This window comes from Psammomys obesus, unplaced genomic scaffold (genome assembly GCF_907164565.1).
Source record: "Psammomys obesus unplaced genomic scaffold, mPsaObe1.curated_primary_1811, whole genome shotgun sequence".
Taxonomy (NCBI): domain Eukaryota; kingdom Metazoa; phylum Chordata; class Mammalia; order Rodentia; family Muridae; genus Psammomys; species Psammomys obesus.
This window is the reverse complement of record NW_026591086.1, coordinates 14,899,962-14,914,622: the sequence shown is the minus strand read 5'-3', so window position 1 is coordinate 14,914,622 and position 14,661 is coordinate 14,899,962. Positions and strand designations below refer to the sequence as shown.

The window sequence follows — 14,661 nt, the reverse complement described above, 5'->3', positions numbered from 1 at the left end:
GATTAAGTTATTATTTAAGATAAATATTCTACTTCATTTTTTTCAATATTAAATCTTTTACCTTTTGAATCTTTTATATCTAAAAGATCTGTGCTTCTCTTTCTCTCTCGGTATGTGTGTGTCAATGTACACACACTTACATTCTCATGTACTTAAAATGTTGAATCCTCGAGGGCAGGCTCTTTGACCTCCCCCAAACCCCCGGGGAGGAGCAGTCCTGTTAGGCCACAGAGGAGGACTTTGCAGCCAGCGCTGAAGATACCTGATAGAACAGGGTCAAATGAAAGGGGAGGAGGTCCTCCCCTATCAGTGGACTTGGAAAGGGGCAGGGAGGAGACCAGGGAGGGAGTGTGGGGTTGGGGAGGGAATGAGGGAGTGGGATACATCTGGGACACAGAGTTAACAAAATGTAACTAATAAGAAAAATAAAATTTAAAAAAAAATAAATCTTAAAAAAAATGTTGAATCCTTTTCCTTGATCTAGAATAGTTTCTAAGCGCAAGAAGAAAAAAGCTTTCCTGTAAAAATTCTGAAGAACTTACTTCTAACGTTAAACTTAGTCTGTTAGGGTAAGGAACTCCCAGAAAACTTTCTAAATCAAGGTCTTTTCATTTATCTTTGTGAGTTTTTAAACTATTTGTCAATGTTTTCCTAGAGAGCCGTTCACTTCGTGTAGATTTTCAGTTTATTAGCATGCTTTACCTGCCACACCTGGAGCTTAATCCAGAGCCCAAAGCTACCTCTCGGGCCTCTCAGGTCTAAAGCTGTATGTTTCCGTTCCTGTGCTTAATCTCGCCCAGACTGTGCTGGCTGCAGATTCCTTCACCTCCTGACTTTATCTCTCAGAATACGTGGCTGGATTTTCAAAACAGCTTCGGAAAGTTTCTAATTACTAAGTTATTAATTTCTGTTCTTATCTTAATGACTTCCTGTAGCTTCAGTCATTGTTCCTGCTGTAAATTCCTTGCTACATAATCATGTCTTATTTTTTTTTAGTATTAATTGGATTCAAAAGTTATAATTTCTTTTCTGTATGTACAGCTCTGCATGCATTTCCGTAAGATGCTAGCAGTATTACTTTTAATGGCCTCCATAACAATTTTGTGTCCTACTTGTTTAAGTGTTTTCTGGTTATCTTTGTTGTCTTTTCACTTTCTAAATTAAACCAATAACCACACAAAACTCAGGAAGTCCAGTCAACCTGTAAGGGATTTTAGGCAAGGACAACAAGGTAAAGAGGACGGGGTAGGTTACAAGGAAAGTCACATGTGCAGAATATACTAGTGCCGAGTTACTCCAAAGGAGCTTCATAAAGGAACGCTGAAGGCCAATGTCCGCCCAGACAGGACAACAGCACTCCAGGTGCTTTGGTGCTGGGCTCTTTCCTCAGGCAGTAGCACTGAACAAAGGAAGAGAGAAATTGCTCAGAGAAACAGGACAGTATGCCAGGTACCTGTGAGCATAGAACAAGATATCACACATAAGGACAGCGGCTCCTTATCTTGGGTGTCTGCAAGAATTACGAGATATTAAGAAACAAATGCATATGAGATAAAATAGGGGGAATGCAGTTGGTATATTAAATTGAAAACTTCAATATTTATATAATTACATCAGTGGAGAGATGAGAATATTATGAAGGAAAACTTTGCTCTGATAAAGCAAATGGCAGTTTTGGTAAGTAAATGAATTCAATACTTTTGTCAAATAAGCATAGTGCAGAGTTCTGAGGGAATGTAGTCAGTGTGGTGATCCAGTCCCTCTTCAGAATGAGATGCAAAGAGAGGAAGCAAAAGAATCAATGAAGCTGTATGGAGAAGTGGTCCTGCAGGTCTGGAATCCATTTGATAGATGTCCCGGGAATGGTGAGCAGTGACGGAGCAGGGGAATAAACGTAGAGAGAAAGTCAGAGAGATGCATGCATTTTCAGATCTGGAAAGACAAGCAAAGGCAGTATGGCAAGATTAAAAACAGAAATAGAAGCACTGTAAGTCTTCTCATAATATGGGAGGGGAGGGGAGAGAAATGATTAATAAACACAACAGAGAAAATGCGACCAGAGATCATAAAAATAAAGAAAATGCTGTGAATGAAATATCAGTTACATGGCAAGAGCACAAATATGTGCAAATGAACTACCAACCATAGAAAAACATATCAAACCACCAATGAAAAGAGACTATGACACTGGGTAAAAAGGAAAAGCAGCCACTATTATCGCTAGAAATATATTTTAAACTACTGACACAGAACAATGAAAACTAAGTGATAGAAAGAGACAGCACCATATAAACGCTAAGGGAATGAGATGCAGGAAATATTAGCTAAGATACAAAAAGACAAAAAGGAAATTTCCCTGAAAGATAATCAGTGAGAAGAACAGACTATTTCAAATCAATAAACAGCCTCCCCTGAAAGGCAAACTGCCGTAGCCTCAAAGACCAAATCTACAGCCCATGTTTCATGGTGAAAACCAATCAAGGAGAATTGAATTGCCTATACAATTGGAATGCCCATACAATTAGAAGTATTTGCTTTTAATTTACTTCTCTATCTCTTTTCAGTTACCTATGTGCTCCCCTATCTGAGTCCGATTATCAATGGCAGGTTTGACCATCAAGTCACAACCCTGAGCAGTTTTGGTTACCAGACTAGAAAATTTAAATTGTGGAATTCGCTCATGAGGGAGGTAGGAAGTTCTGCATTAAGCTCGCAGATTTCTATTGCTCAAAGTGTGTGGAGTGCTTCACATTTGTATACATGTGCTGTATACATGTGCATACAGACATTTAAACCAGCTTTATAATGCCCGCGTCATTCAAATCATTGGCATCTTTTCTGGATGCTGTTTGTAACGTCATGGATCTTGGGTTAACACATGGGGTTGGCTGTATTTTATTGTTCCTGTGCGTGCTAGCATCTTCTTTGTGAAGTGCCAGCCACCAACGATGACCGACACAGTTCAAGCCACTGAAGGGCTACACATATAAATTTTTGCTACATATATAAATTTTTGTTCTATGGAGCCACCTCCATAGAACAAACCCAGAATTCATCTTATGTTTATAAAGTATTGTCTGCTTTTCCAAAAAAAAAAAATTATTCAACAGTCTAAATATTTCTCTTCACCAGCATGTGGTGCCTAACAAGGAAAGCCTGTAAATACCTTCTGATGTTGTCCGTGCTTCATCTTTTGCAGTTTTTGGTTGTCTTCCTTCCATAGAGAATTTCTGTGTGCTTGGCTGCTGGCCTGGTAAGGTACAAGTGGAGAAGCATCACCTCAGTGTATTAATCTTCCTACCAAGGGGCTGCTGTTAATAACTCAGCCTCCATGTGGAGTGCACAGTAAGCCTTCCGCACACACTTGCTTACTGAGTGATTTATGCATACATCTGAAGACATCCCCTGGGATCTATAAAAAGAAAGCTAGTGTAAGCACAATCATCCAGCACATTTTAAAGGATGATTTAAATGTTTGTTTAATTAAGCTGTAAAAATTTCTCCTTGGAGATAACCAACATAATTCATCCCTTCTGTTGGAAAGATGGGGATATTTTCTAGATTATTCCAACCAACCGATTGGTCCCTCTCCCAGACAAGAGGTAATGGCACTGGCTTTAGAAGCACTTCGAGGACCACCGCTCATTAGTGGGACCCTACTAAACCCTGTCAACTGGTGATCGATGCCATGTAATTCCAAAGATGTATTCCTTTCTAAGCCTTTATCTGTATCTCAAACCCAGTTCTATTCCTGAGAAGAGAAGATGAAAAGCCTTTCCTGGAGCTCAGGAGCCTTAGGAGAGCCAGCACCTTCAAGAACATGCTGTGTAGTCTTTCTGACACACCATCATAGCCAACACCCTAGCCTTCTGACCAACTATTATGAAATGTGTGAGAGTTCGTGTGGTAAAGGTCCCTGACTTACGATGCTTCACTTGTGAGGGTTCCCCCCCCCAAACTTTGCGGTTGTACAGAAGTGATGTGGATGCGGTAGAACTGAGTTCATATCCCAGTACATTTCCCAACTGAGTACATATCCCAGGCTGGTGATATGTAGTAACACATTACCTCTGGAGGCTTGGCAGTGAGAGCTAAGCCGCGGACCCCATCAGCCGTGCAATCAGCAGGATAAACAGTCGACACCCCAAGCCCATGATGTCGCTAAGCTAGGGTGTGTGCTGGGTTAGATACACTAAATGCATTCTGACTTGCAATATTTTTCAAATTACGGGTGCCTTTGCCTGGCTGTATCCCCATCATGAGCCCAGACTACCTGTATTTTGTTCACGTGTCACGTGCTTTACCTACTTCACACTGACCTTGTAGCCCAAGCCTCCTAAAGGCCAGGAGCAGGACCTGATAACCTAATGCTCCAGAAACTACACTCACCTCACAAAACTCCCAGCAGCAGCATGTGAGAAAGTCTCATATTTCAGGCCTCATTCTCTGGACTCATAATCCAGATAGCCCACGCAGGCTGGTTCCCCCTGCTCCCCTACTATAATTTTTCTCAAGTGCTTCTTAGATCATTCTCTAAACCTTATAACTATAAAAATCCATCTACCACCAAACAGTAAGAGCCACTCTTCAGGGAGGGAGAGAAGCTTTCAGAATCACATCACGCAGAAGTATCAGTGAGACTAGTGGAGCTCTGTGTATTTGAAATCCCTCCTATATCCAAAGCAACCTACACTCTGTGACTTTCTCTTATCTATATCCCCAAACAATGGCGTTGTGATGAGCCACAGCAGGTGGGTAGCAGCTCTCTTATGTCCCTTCTATTTATATTAGAGAAAGCCATTCTTAGTCACAAATATTCTACATCAGATCCAGGGAGCTAGGAAGAATGTAGGCAAATACTAAGGTGTGAACAAAGAACATGAATTCTACTTGAGTACTTTTTCTTTCCATTGGGAGGAAGGAGGGGGCTCGAGATGGGGTTTCTTTGTGTAGCATTGGCTCTCCTAGACTAACTTTGTAGAGCAGGCTGGTCTTGAACTCAGAGAGATATGCCTGCCTCTGTTTCCCTGAGTGCTGGGCTTATAAATGTGTACCACCACATCCAGCAAGTACTTTCCTTATAAATGTATCATACTACCTTGTATCAGGATATAAGTCTTATTTTTCTGGCAACATAAGATGCCTATTTTATATGAGAGGTGCCATGTAAAGGGCTACAAGAACTGAGGACTCTTGTGGTACCTTAGCTATGGAGAGCCCAAAGTTACCTACAACCCTAATTCAAGCTTACCAAGCTGGGATCTCTAGGCAGGACTGGTAAACTCTGTTTAAAAAAAAATATAGGAGAAAATATGTTTATTTTTTGCTTTTTCTTAGTTCTTAAGACTAGGTAAGTCTAAATCACTGCATTCACATAATTCTTGTAGTATTAAAAATTCACTTGGTATAATAATGGATTCTAAAGTCCTACCATTAAACCAAAGCATACTTTTATCCATTGTAAGCTAGTCTTACAATGCATTCATTCATAAACAATACCTAAGCCTCTTATGTGCAAGTATTGTGCCAAAACAAGATCCCAGACGTCAATAACCTCATGTGGAAGTCAAAGAGACAATGATTACAGTATCAATGCATGACAACAGTCATGACAGATGAAGCTAGGAAGGATGACACTTACTAAACAGGGTCAAAGACACCTTCTCCAAGTGGGTGGTACTAAGCTGTATTTCAAAGAGTGAATAGGAAACATTAAGGAAAGAGAATAACATCATATGAACAAATGATAAACCGCACTGCTTTAGCTAGGATCCTGTCCTAAATGGGATGTCTTCATCAAATTCCTACCCTTCAAGGCTCAGAGATCTATGTGGAAAAGAGAGAGACAGACAGACAGAAAGACCATAAGAGCCAGATGTGGCAGATAACTGCCAGACACACCAGGGCTGACCCACATATGAACTTACAGAGGCTTTGGCAGCACATGAAAGACATGAACAGATTCAAATCAGACAAAATCCCAGCACTTGGGAAATGGACACTTGGTCCCAACCTTACCCAAGAAGCTATTTGCAATGGACAATTGCTGGGAAGGGGATAGTCCATTTTCTCCAACAGAGTGTCTCTGAGTATATTAACCACACTTCAGGGAAAGCCTTCTTCCCAGGAGTTGCCCAACACAAATAATCTCCAAGGTTGTTTTTCTGTTTTTTTGTTTTGTTTTTGTTTTGATACAAGAAAAGAATGAACCAAAACATGAGACAGAGGATGGCGCAGAGTGGTTTAGTTACTTTTCTCTTTGCTGAGGCAAAAATACCTGAAAAAAATACAGTTTAAAGGGGGAACGGTTTACTCTGACTCAAAGTTCAAGGGAACTCATTCCTCCATGGTGAGAAGAGCAAATGGCCTGAGCAGGGACCCAGCTGTCACGTTGGATCCACAGTCAGGAAGAAGAGAGTGGGGCAAAGCAGACAGAGGGCAGGGCCAAGCTTTAAAACCTTAAGTCCCCGCCTCCCCGGTGAAGCTTCTAAAGCACTGGTTCTCAACCCTCCTAATGCTGTCACCCTTTAGCACAGTGCCTCAGGTTGTGGTGATGACACACCTTCCCCCAACCATAAAATTGTTTTGTTGCTACTTCATAGGTGTAATTTTGCTACTGTTAGGAATCGTAGATTAAATATCTGATACTGCAGGACATCTGATATGTGACTCCAGAGGGGTCACAACCCACAGATGAGAACCCTTATTCTAAAGGTTCCATGGCCTTCCTGAGCACTGTTGGCAGCTGAGGATCACGTCAAAAATACATGAATGTATGGGAGACAGTTCACATTCAAAATACACACAAAAAGACAAGTCTTCTTCCTCCTCCTCCTCCTCCTCTTCTTCTTTTCAGAGCTGCACGAGGGCCTGAGAAATGAATGTACCAGCTACATAGGAAGCCAGATTAGCCACAGGAAGATGAAAGAAAGAAATTATTAAAAGGGCCACATAGATTCTGTTTACCTGCTCTTGCCCAGAAAATCCAAGTGCTAATTCTGCCAACCCTAATGGGAAATCCAAAGTGTATCTCCTGGGATAAAAAATGAAAGCAGATACAGCAAGTGCACAGGCAGCGACGGTGAATGGCCTGGCTGAAAAGGCTGCATACAATCCTGCATCCTGTTGCCTTCAGTGGGGTTTTCACCTGTCTCCTGCAGGCTGCCACCCAAATGAAAAAAAAATGGCATATTCCATCAAAGACAGGAAAACATAGAATAGAGTTAAAAAAAACAAACAAACAAACAAAAAGCACCAGCAGACATGAGTTAAAATTACCGAAAAATAAATTCTAGGAGGAAAAAAAAAATGTTTAAAAGAAAAAGTTAGAAAATAAATCCAGGTGACCTGGAATTAGAGAAATAGTAATTCTATAAAGAGAAACTGAATGGAAATGAATAATAAGAACAATAATAAAAATAGCACTAGAAAGTCATCTAGAACTAGAAATGAGTTTCCAAATTGAAAATGAATAATAAAAACCTTCATACTCAGAGTCACACCTCACTAGGGAATATCAGCAGAAGAGAAAATGTTAAATTATTCTCTGGGAAAGCAAGTTTAAAGGCTTCTGTAAGAACTGAAATTCAGATGCCCTTGGACTCCTTAGGAGCCAGTACGAAAAACAGAAGAGCAGGACCATCAAAACTCAGTAACAACCTTCTTCCCAGTTTGGAACAGCTACCAGTCAAACTGAAATCGAAGTCGTAGGGATAAAAAAAAAAAAAAATAGCTTCAGGAGGACCTGAACATATTTGTCTCCCATGTGTATTTCCCAGGAAAACTATTAGATAAGATGGCACACTAAAACAAAGAAACAAAGCACGAAATCAAAACCACGGAGATCCAGAGATCAGAGGAAAAAAAAAAAAAAAACAATAAAGGCAAGTCCTGAGGCATCTTTCAAGCATCCCAGCATCCTTCTCAACCTTGGCTGCATTTCACAGCTACCTTGGGTGTGTTAAACTGTATGGATCTCAGGTCCAGGTCATACTGTAGCTGGATCTCTTGGGTGTGGCCTAGGCATAAGAAATTTTAAAGCTCCCCAGATTGGTTCACTGGGCAGAGGAGACGCTGACCCATTGTGCTAAAGGAAAGTTCCAGAAGAACTCCTGGACCGTGGATGGGAAAAACAAGCTACCTTCAGCGCAGGGGTGAGGTAAGCAGGGAAGACAGAACTGACAAGCTGGCTGACAGTCACTAATATGTGTGGAAACTTTAATCAAGAAGCATTGGGTAGAACACTTGGGAAGGTGAAGGACACATTTTGTTTTCTGGTTTGTTTGTTTAACATTTGAGAAAGAAGATGCAAAACCAAAATAGAATACTTTCAAATGTTTACAAGTTGTAGAAGACAGAAAATGTAACCAGAATATACTGACTAAATGGACAAGGAAAAAAAAAAAACCCTCAGATGGGTACCAATAGTGGCAAGCCTGAAACCCTGGTGGTGTTGAGAGAATGACAAGAAATGAGCTAGCAAGGTTTGAAACTTACCAAGAAGAGATATGAATATTTACATGCTGTCAGATATTACCAAGAGGGTACAAAATGGGATAGGTCCACCCCAATTTCTAGAATATGTTAATTTTCACTACAGAGGACAAAAGGTACAGCAAAAGGTAAGGATCTTGAGATGGAAGACTAGTTCATGTTAACTAGGTAGACCCAATGTAATTTCATAACAAAGATGCAAGCAGGCAGAAGGTAAAATAAGAGCGTTGGTTGATGCAGCCTGGGACAGGCGGCCAAAGACTGCCTAGAGTCACAAGGGGTTGCAAAAGGCAAGGCACAGATGCCCACAGTCTCCACAAAACGAACCTGCCCCGTAGATTTTTTTTAGCACCTTCCGACCGATTTTGGATTTCTGGCCCTCCAAAATGCAAAAGAATAATTGAATCATCTTTGCATTGAAACGCTCTCGGCAAAGCCCTCCTCAACCTTGGCTGTATTTCGTTGTCACCCGCTATAATCTGTGGAGGCCTGTTACAGCAGCAGCAGAAAGTACAAGGACTTTGTGGTACTGGGACGCAAACAGGACAAAACAGAGGGAAGGAAGTACAGACATGAGACATCGTAAAGGAAAGAACACGTGACCCATAGATAAAACATACAAACAAATCGCATGGAGTATGTAGGGCAGAGAGCGTAGATAACCACCAAACAGCTTCCCTATGACATAAACACGCACATGAATCACACACGCACAGAAGGTCTGTGGTGGGGCTTGAGAGGTATCTGCTTCTCTGTAAGTTCTCAGATAACCCATATTGCAGGTCCTAAAATCACCGCTGGAGTAGCAAAAATCTAGACTAGTCCTCTAGACCTTGGGCCTGGTAAGGGGGCATCTAAAGAGAGAGGAGCAAGGAGCAGGGGTATGGTAGGGAGAGAGGTAGGCAGAGGTGTAGAGAGCAGAAAGAGCATTTGCACTTTGACTCTATGTTTGAAGATACTGGGAGCCACTAAAAGATTTGGAGGAACAAAAAACAGGATTGGGGGCTGGAGAGATGGCTTAGTGGTTAAGAGTACTGGCTGCTCTTCCAGAGGTCAATTCCCAGCAACCACATAGTGGCTCCCAACCATCTGTAAAGGGATCCAATGCCCTCTTCTGGTGTGCATGAAGACAGAGTTCTCATCTACATTAAATATATAAATAAATAAATAAATAGATAAATAAGTAAATAAATAAATAAATTTGGGTATGTTTTTTAAAAAGATAGGACTGTAATTTTGGTGGCACAGTTATCATAGGAATAAACAACCACTTTTTAATTGGATTTAAGTCTCTCTCTATAAGATGAAACCCATACTTGTACCATTATTGGAATAAAAAGCTATGGCAAACCAGTTCATAGGCCTAGAAGAGAAACTGCTATTATTGTGCTGCTAAATTGACATGATAGTAAATGATTACTAATGACTTATTAAACCCGTAGATTAACACGTCTCTCAAAACCCACTACTGCTTCTATCTGCAGTAGTGATTAACACAGAGACCCACAACTGGCCTAGGGGCAGAAAATAAGAGACAATGGAATGCTCAGCCCTAAGTGAAACATCTGTAACACACCCCTCCCCCAAGACTCAAGGTCCATTGTGGAAGAGAGAATGGGAAGAGCGTGAGAATCAGAGCAGGAGATGACTGCAGTGAAGCAGTGTCTTCTAGAGCAAGCGGGAAGCTGAATGCATGAACTCACAAGACCTGTGCAAGCTCCAGCCAGACCAAACCCCTGAATGGAGAGGGGAGCTGGCATGAAGTCCCACCCATAGCTGAGGAGTCATTGGTAATTAATAGTTGCTGAGAGGCCACACATCCAAGAATAATTGGGTTGTCTAAAAGGGCCTTAATAGGTTAAAAGGGTGGATAGGAAAGGATATGGACGGATCTGAGAAATGATGGATAGTAAAAATGACCAAAATGCATTTTATTGAAATGAAATTCTCCATGACTATTTGTAATATATAATATATCCATTGATATATAATACATATGGTTATATATATGATTATTCTTTTATTTTTTTGCAGAAGAGGGAGAAACAAGCCAGGGACTGGAAACTATTTAAAATGTAGCTGGGAATATCCATTGCTAACAGTTCAGAAAGGAAGGGTTTTGGCCCTCACCTTAACCCAACTCATACTTATTAGAGAGAGTGACACCATCTATATGTAAGCGAATTCTGCAAATGTCTTTTTGTCTGGAGTCCTAAAGCTCAAAAAAGCTTTATTCTAACACACAATGAATTTTCTTGTAGCCTTTTTCATCCATATAATTACATACTATTTATGAAATTCCTGTCTTCCAATGGTGGATATATGTTCAAATTAGAAATGTGTCTAAGAACTCATGGGGAGATAACCCATGCCTAGTACTGAGAATTTCCTTTATTAACCCAGGTATTTTGTGGACAAAGAAGCTTTGTCCACCCATGCAGGGTACCCCTGTTCAATATATTGGAGGGTTACGGTACACCATCCTTAGCTGAGGCACTATTTGCCTGGTCAGGGAGAGAGAGTCACGTGTCCTAGGGAGTGGGTCTCTGTTAGGTGGCCTTTGCCCAAATCTATGAGCAACACTAATTGAACTTAACTGGACAATGAGCAGAGAGTAAGAGATGCTGGAGTACTCAGTCCTAAATGAGATGTCTTCATCTAAGCTTCCTTCTATATGAATCTATGTGGAAGAGGAGATGGAAAGTTTTAAGAGCCAGTGGTGGTAGATGACTCCAAGGAAAGAGTGGCCAACAGGCATGGTAGGACTGACACACACATGAACTCTCAGAGGCTGTGACAAGAATGCACAAGACCTGCAAAGATTTCATCCCAGCCCAACCAAGAAGCTATTTGCAATTAATATCTTCTCAGAAAGGAGTGTCATACTCCAGACTCATTCTCAGAAGTGAGAATGAGAAGCTGGTCAATGCAAAAAAAAGATTCCATGTTTTTTGGGTTGCTTTTTGCCTTGCTTACTTTTATTGTTTTTGTCTTATTGGTTTTCTTTTTTTTAGGTTTTTTTGTTTTGATGTTTTGTTTTGTTTGTTTGAAAGAGACAAAGAACATGAAATTGGGTAGGGAGGTAGTTGGGGAATATGTGGGAGGAGTTGGGGGATGGGAAAGATATAAAAATATATTGTATGAAAATTCTAGTAAAAAATTCAATTAAAAAAAAGAAAGACATGAGCTTGTGGAAAAGATGTGCTGGTAAAGCCAGAACAAGTTGAAGAGGGGGAAAGTGAGGTAGATATGATCAGGACACATTGAACATATGGATAAAATGTTATTTTTAAAACATAGAAGAAAATATTAGAAAAGTTGCTTTGAAGAGTATACTAAAATTAGAAAACAGACAAACAACAATTGAAGTTCTTAGAGCTCCTTACACTTGCAGGTAGAAGGGACACATCGCTCATTTTCTGGACATTGACTAGGTATCCTCTTAACAGAGAATAAATGCTTTTCACAGAAGTGCAATGTATGTATTTATTTGTCTTTCCTAAAGCATTAAAAAATGTCTTCACAGAGCTTTCTCAGAATTCTATTCATAAGGATTACATGGAAGGAGATGAGCACACTGTGGGTAAAAACTTAGTTAAGTATATATCGAGCGCCAACAACTTATTAATAGTTTGGCGTCAAAATGGAGTATCTCTTGCATGCAACTCATGAGGAAACATCCTCAGGCTGACTCTACTCCATATTTCCTATTGATAGCTTGTGGATGGTGTGATATGTGTGCTAATCAATCCACAGAATATGCAGCTCTGGGAGACATGGCTGATGTGTTATAGATGACAATATTAAAAATTCAGGATGGTCTTGTGAAATCAAATAAATGAGCTGAAATCAATAGAGCAAGCAGACACAGTACTGCTGGATGTTTCAGAAATCACGGGATTCAAAATCTCCCAACTGGAAAGAAAGAGATGTTGGCAAGCCTTAAAGCCCTAAGTGTTCCAATTCCTATATGTCCTCCTTTTCCCCCTCACAGCCACAAGGCTATCTAGACATGCTTAGGACTTGTCCTCTACAGATAATTTGAGTCTGTGACCTACAGTTTCAATTCTCCCCCTCAGGGCCCTGCAGTGAGGGGGGTGAGATGATGGATCTGGGATGACACAAATTATAGAGCTCACACTGACAAGTTTAAGAGTATGCAACCCCACATCAGAAACAGGGAAAGATGAAACAGGAGACACACAGGATGGGAATCAAGGGCAATCTCTTTTCTGAAAGTGGCATTGTGCTTTTCCCACTTAGTGAGCAATCGCTAAATCTGGCCATTTTACCTTCTAAACATTTTTTTTTCAAATCCCTAATATCACCTCAAGTCTTTCTTAAAGATTCCTCCCTCTCAATTCTGGATCTAGCCTTCATATCATTGGCTGTGTGGCCTTAGGAAAATACAAGAGATCTCGAATCCCCCTTGTTCACAGCATTTCAGGCCTGTTAGCCTTGTTGTCACCTTGACACACAAATGTTCTTAGTGGCTTTTCTACCAGGGGCACTACCAACTTCCTGTTGGGGCCAGTTCTAGGTGTTTCATTGTCTAGATCCTGGTTCTGAACCAGGACCTTTGAGTGTATGTGGGGGGGGGGTGGCGGCGGGGACTTGAATGACATTTTCACAAGGTCACCTAATACCATCAGAAAACATAGATATTTACCTTATGATTCATAATAGTAGCAAGATTACAGCTATGAAATAGCAACAAAAAGAATTTTATAGTTGGAGGTCAAGACAACATGAGGCACTGTATTAAACGGTCACAACATTAGGAAAGTTGAGAACCACTGCTCTAGGTGATATTACTAGAATTTTGGGGCCAGAGACGCTACACAGATTGGACAGTAATCTGCCCCTCCTGGTTTGCCAATGATACTGCAGTTAAGGAAAGCTCCTCATGGCTCTTACTTGCTTCTAGAGCCTTCTGGTTTATGTCTCCCCTGAACTATGGACGCCATCTCCCCCTATACCAGCTATACTTTTCCCTTGCTTTTAAACCTTGTGTTGATGAATTCTGACATCTGGAAGGACTCTTTTCATCTTTCTAACTCTTTTTGTCAGCTTCAGCTTAGATGTCCTCTACCAGGAAGAGGCTGTACAGAGCCTGACTTATATGCTTTTTTCTAAAAAAGCAACACAGCTTCCTAACAGTGCTAAGCTCTGTGCTCAGCACACAGCTTTCTAAGTATTGGTTTATCTCTTTTTATCAGGGTCACTCAGGGTAGAAAGTGAATTGAACTAGAACTTATGTGGATATAAGATGAGGTGAAGGAATCGATGTCAGCATAACAGTTTTCCTGATTACCTCAGTTTACCCCAGCCTCATTTACCATTGCCCAAACCGTGGAATCAACCTAAGCACCCATGAGGGGATGAATGACAAAGAAAATATGGTAGAAATACTATAACAGAGTATCTTTCACCATAAAGAACAAAACTGTGTTGTTTTCAGGACAATGAATTGAATGAAAATTACAATGTTAAGCAAAACAAGCTAGAATCAGTTAAATATCAAAATGTTTATTCTCACATGAAGAATCAGATTAAAAAAATAAAAGCACAGAATAGAAGGGCTGTTTGGAAAAAGGAACAGGAAGACTAGATAGAAGAGGCTTGGGGTTAATGACAGAGGGGGATAATACAATAAAATCATATTATACCCACGCCTAACAAATATTAGAAGGAAACCCACTATTCTGTACAAGGTAAGAGATTTGGGGGGAGTATAGGTGGATGGCTGGGTAAGATAAATGACTTTTCAGATGCTCATGTTGTAGTAACAAATACAAGCATTATTTTACAACTCAAGGAGCAGTTGGTGGGGGTGGATCAGAGTTTCAGATCATTCCGGACTGCATCTGTCAATCTGTGCCCATAATCTTCAGTCTCTAAACATCTCTTCAAAAGGTGCCAGATGGCACCCTGCCTGAGTTTCCACTCACCCATGTTGAGGACTGGGCAGCATGAGGATGAATTTGACAAGCACTTCTGTTTCTCACGTCTGTGTCCAGTCTGCTCAAGAACTCAGCAGTTTTGCTACAGGGAAAACAAATAGGTGTTAGTACAAAAAAAAAAAAAGTAAGAAAGGAAGGGAAGGAAGAAATAAGGAAGGAAGGAAGGAAGGAAGGAAGGAAGGAAGGAAGGAAGGAAGGAAGGAAG

General features: G+C 40.7%; 1 protein-coding gene across 3 annotated transcripts in view; it reads right to left on the bottom strand.

Moving 5' to 3' along the window:
* Epsti1 (epithelial stromal interaction 1) overlaps positions 1-14,661 on the bottom strand; it is a 95,339-nt gene that overhangs the window by 19,281 nt on the left and 61,397 nt on the right. Inside the window, exons 7-9 of one of the 3 annotated variants that reach the window (XM_055609858.1) lie at positions 14,445-14,538; positions 5,252-5,284; positions 3,167-3,250 (exon numbers count right to left, since the gene is read on the bottom strand). In XM_055609858.1, coding sequence (XP_055465833.1) covers positions 3,167-3,250; positions 5,252-5,284; positions 14,445-14,538 — 211 coding nt within the window. The remainder of the gene's footprint in view (positions 1-3,166; positions 3,251-5,251; positions 5,285-14,444; positions 14,539-14,661) is intronic. The other 2 variants (XM_055609859.1, XM_055609860.1) reach the window with 2 other exon arrangements.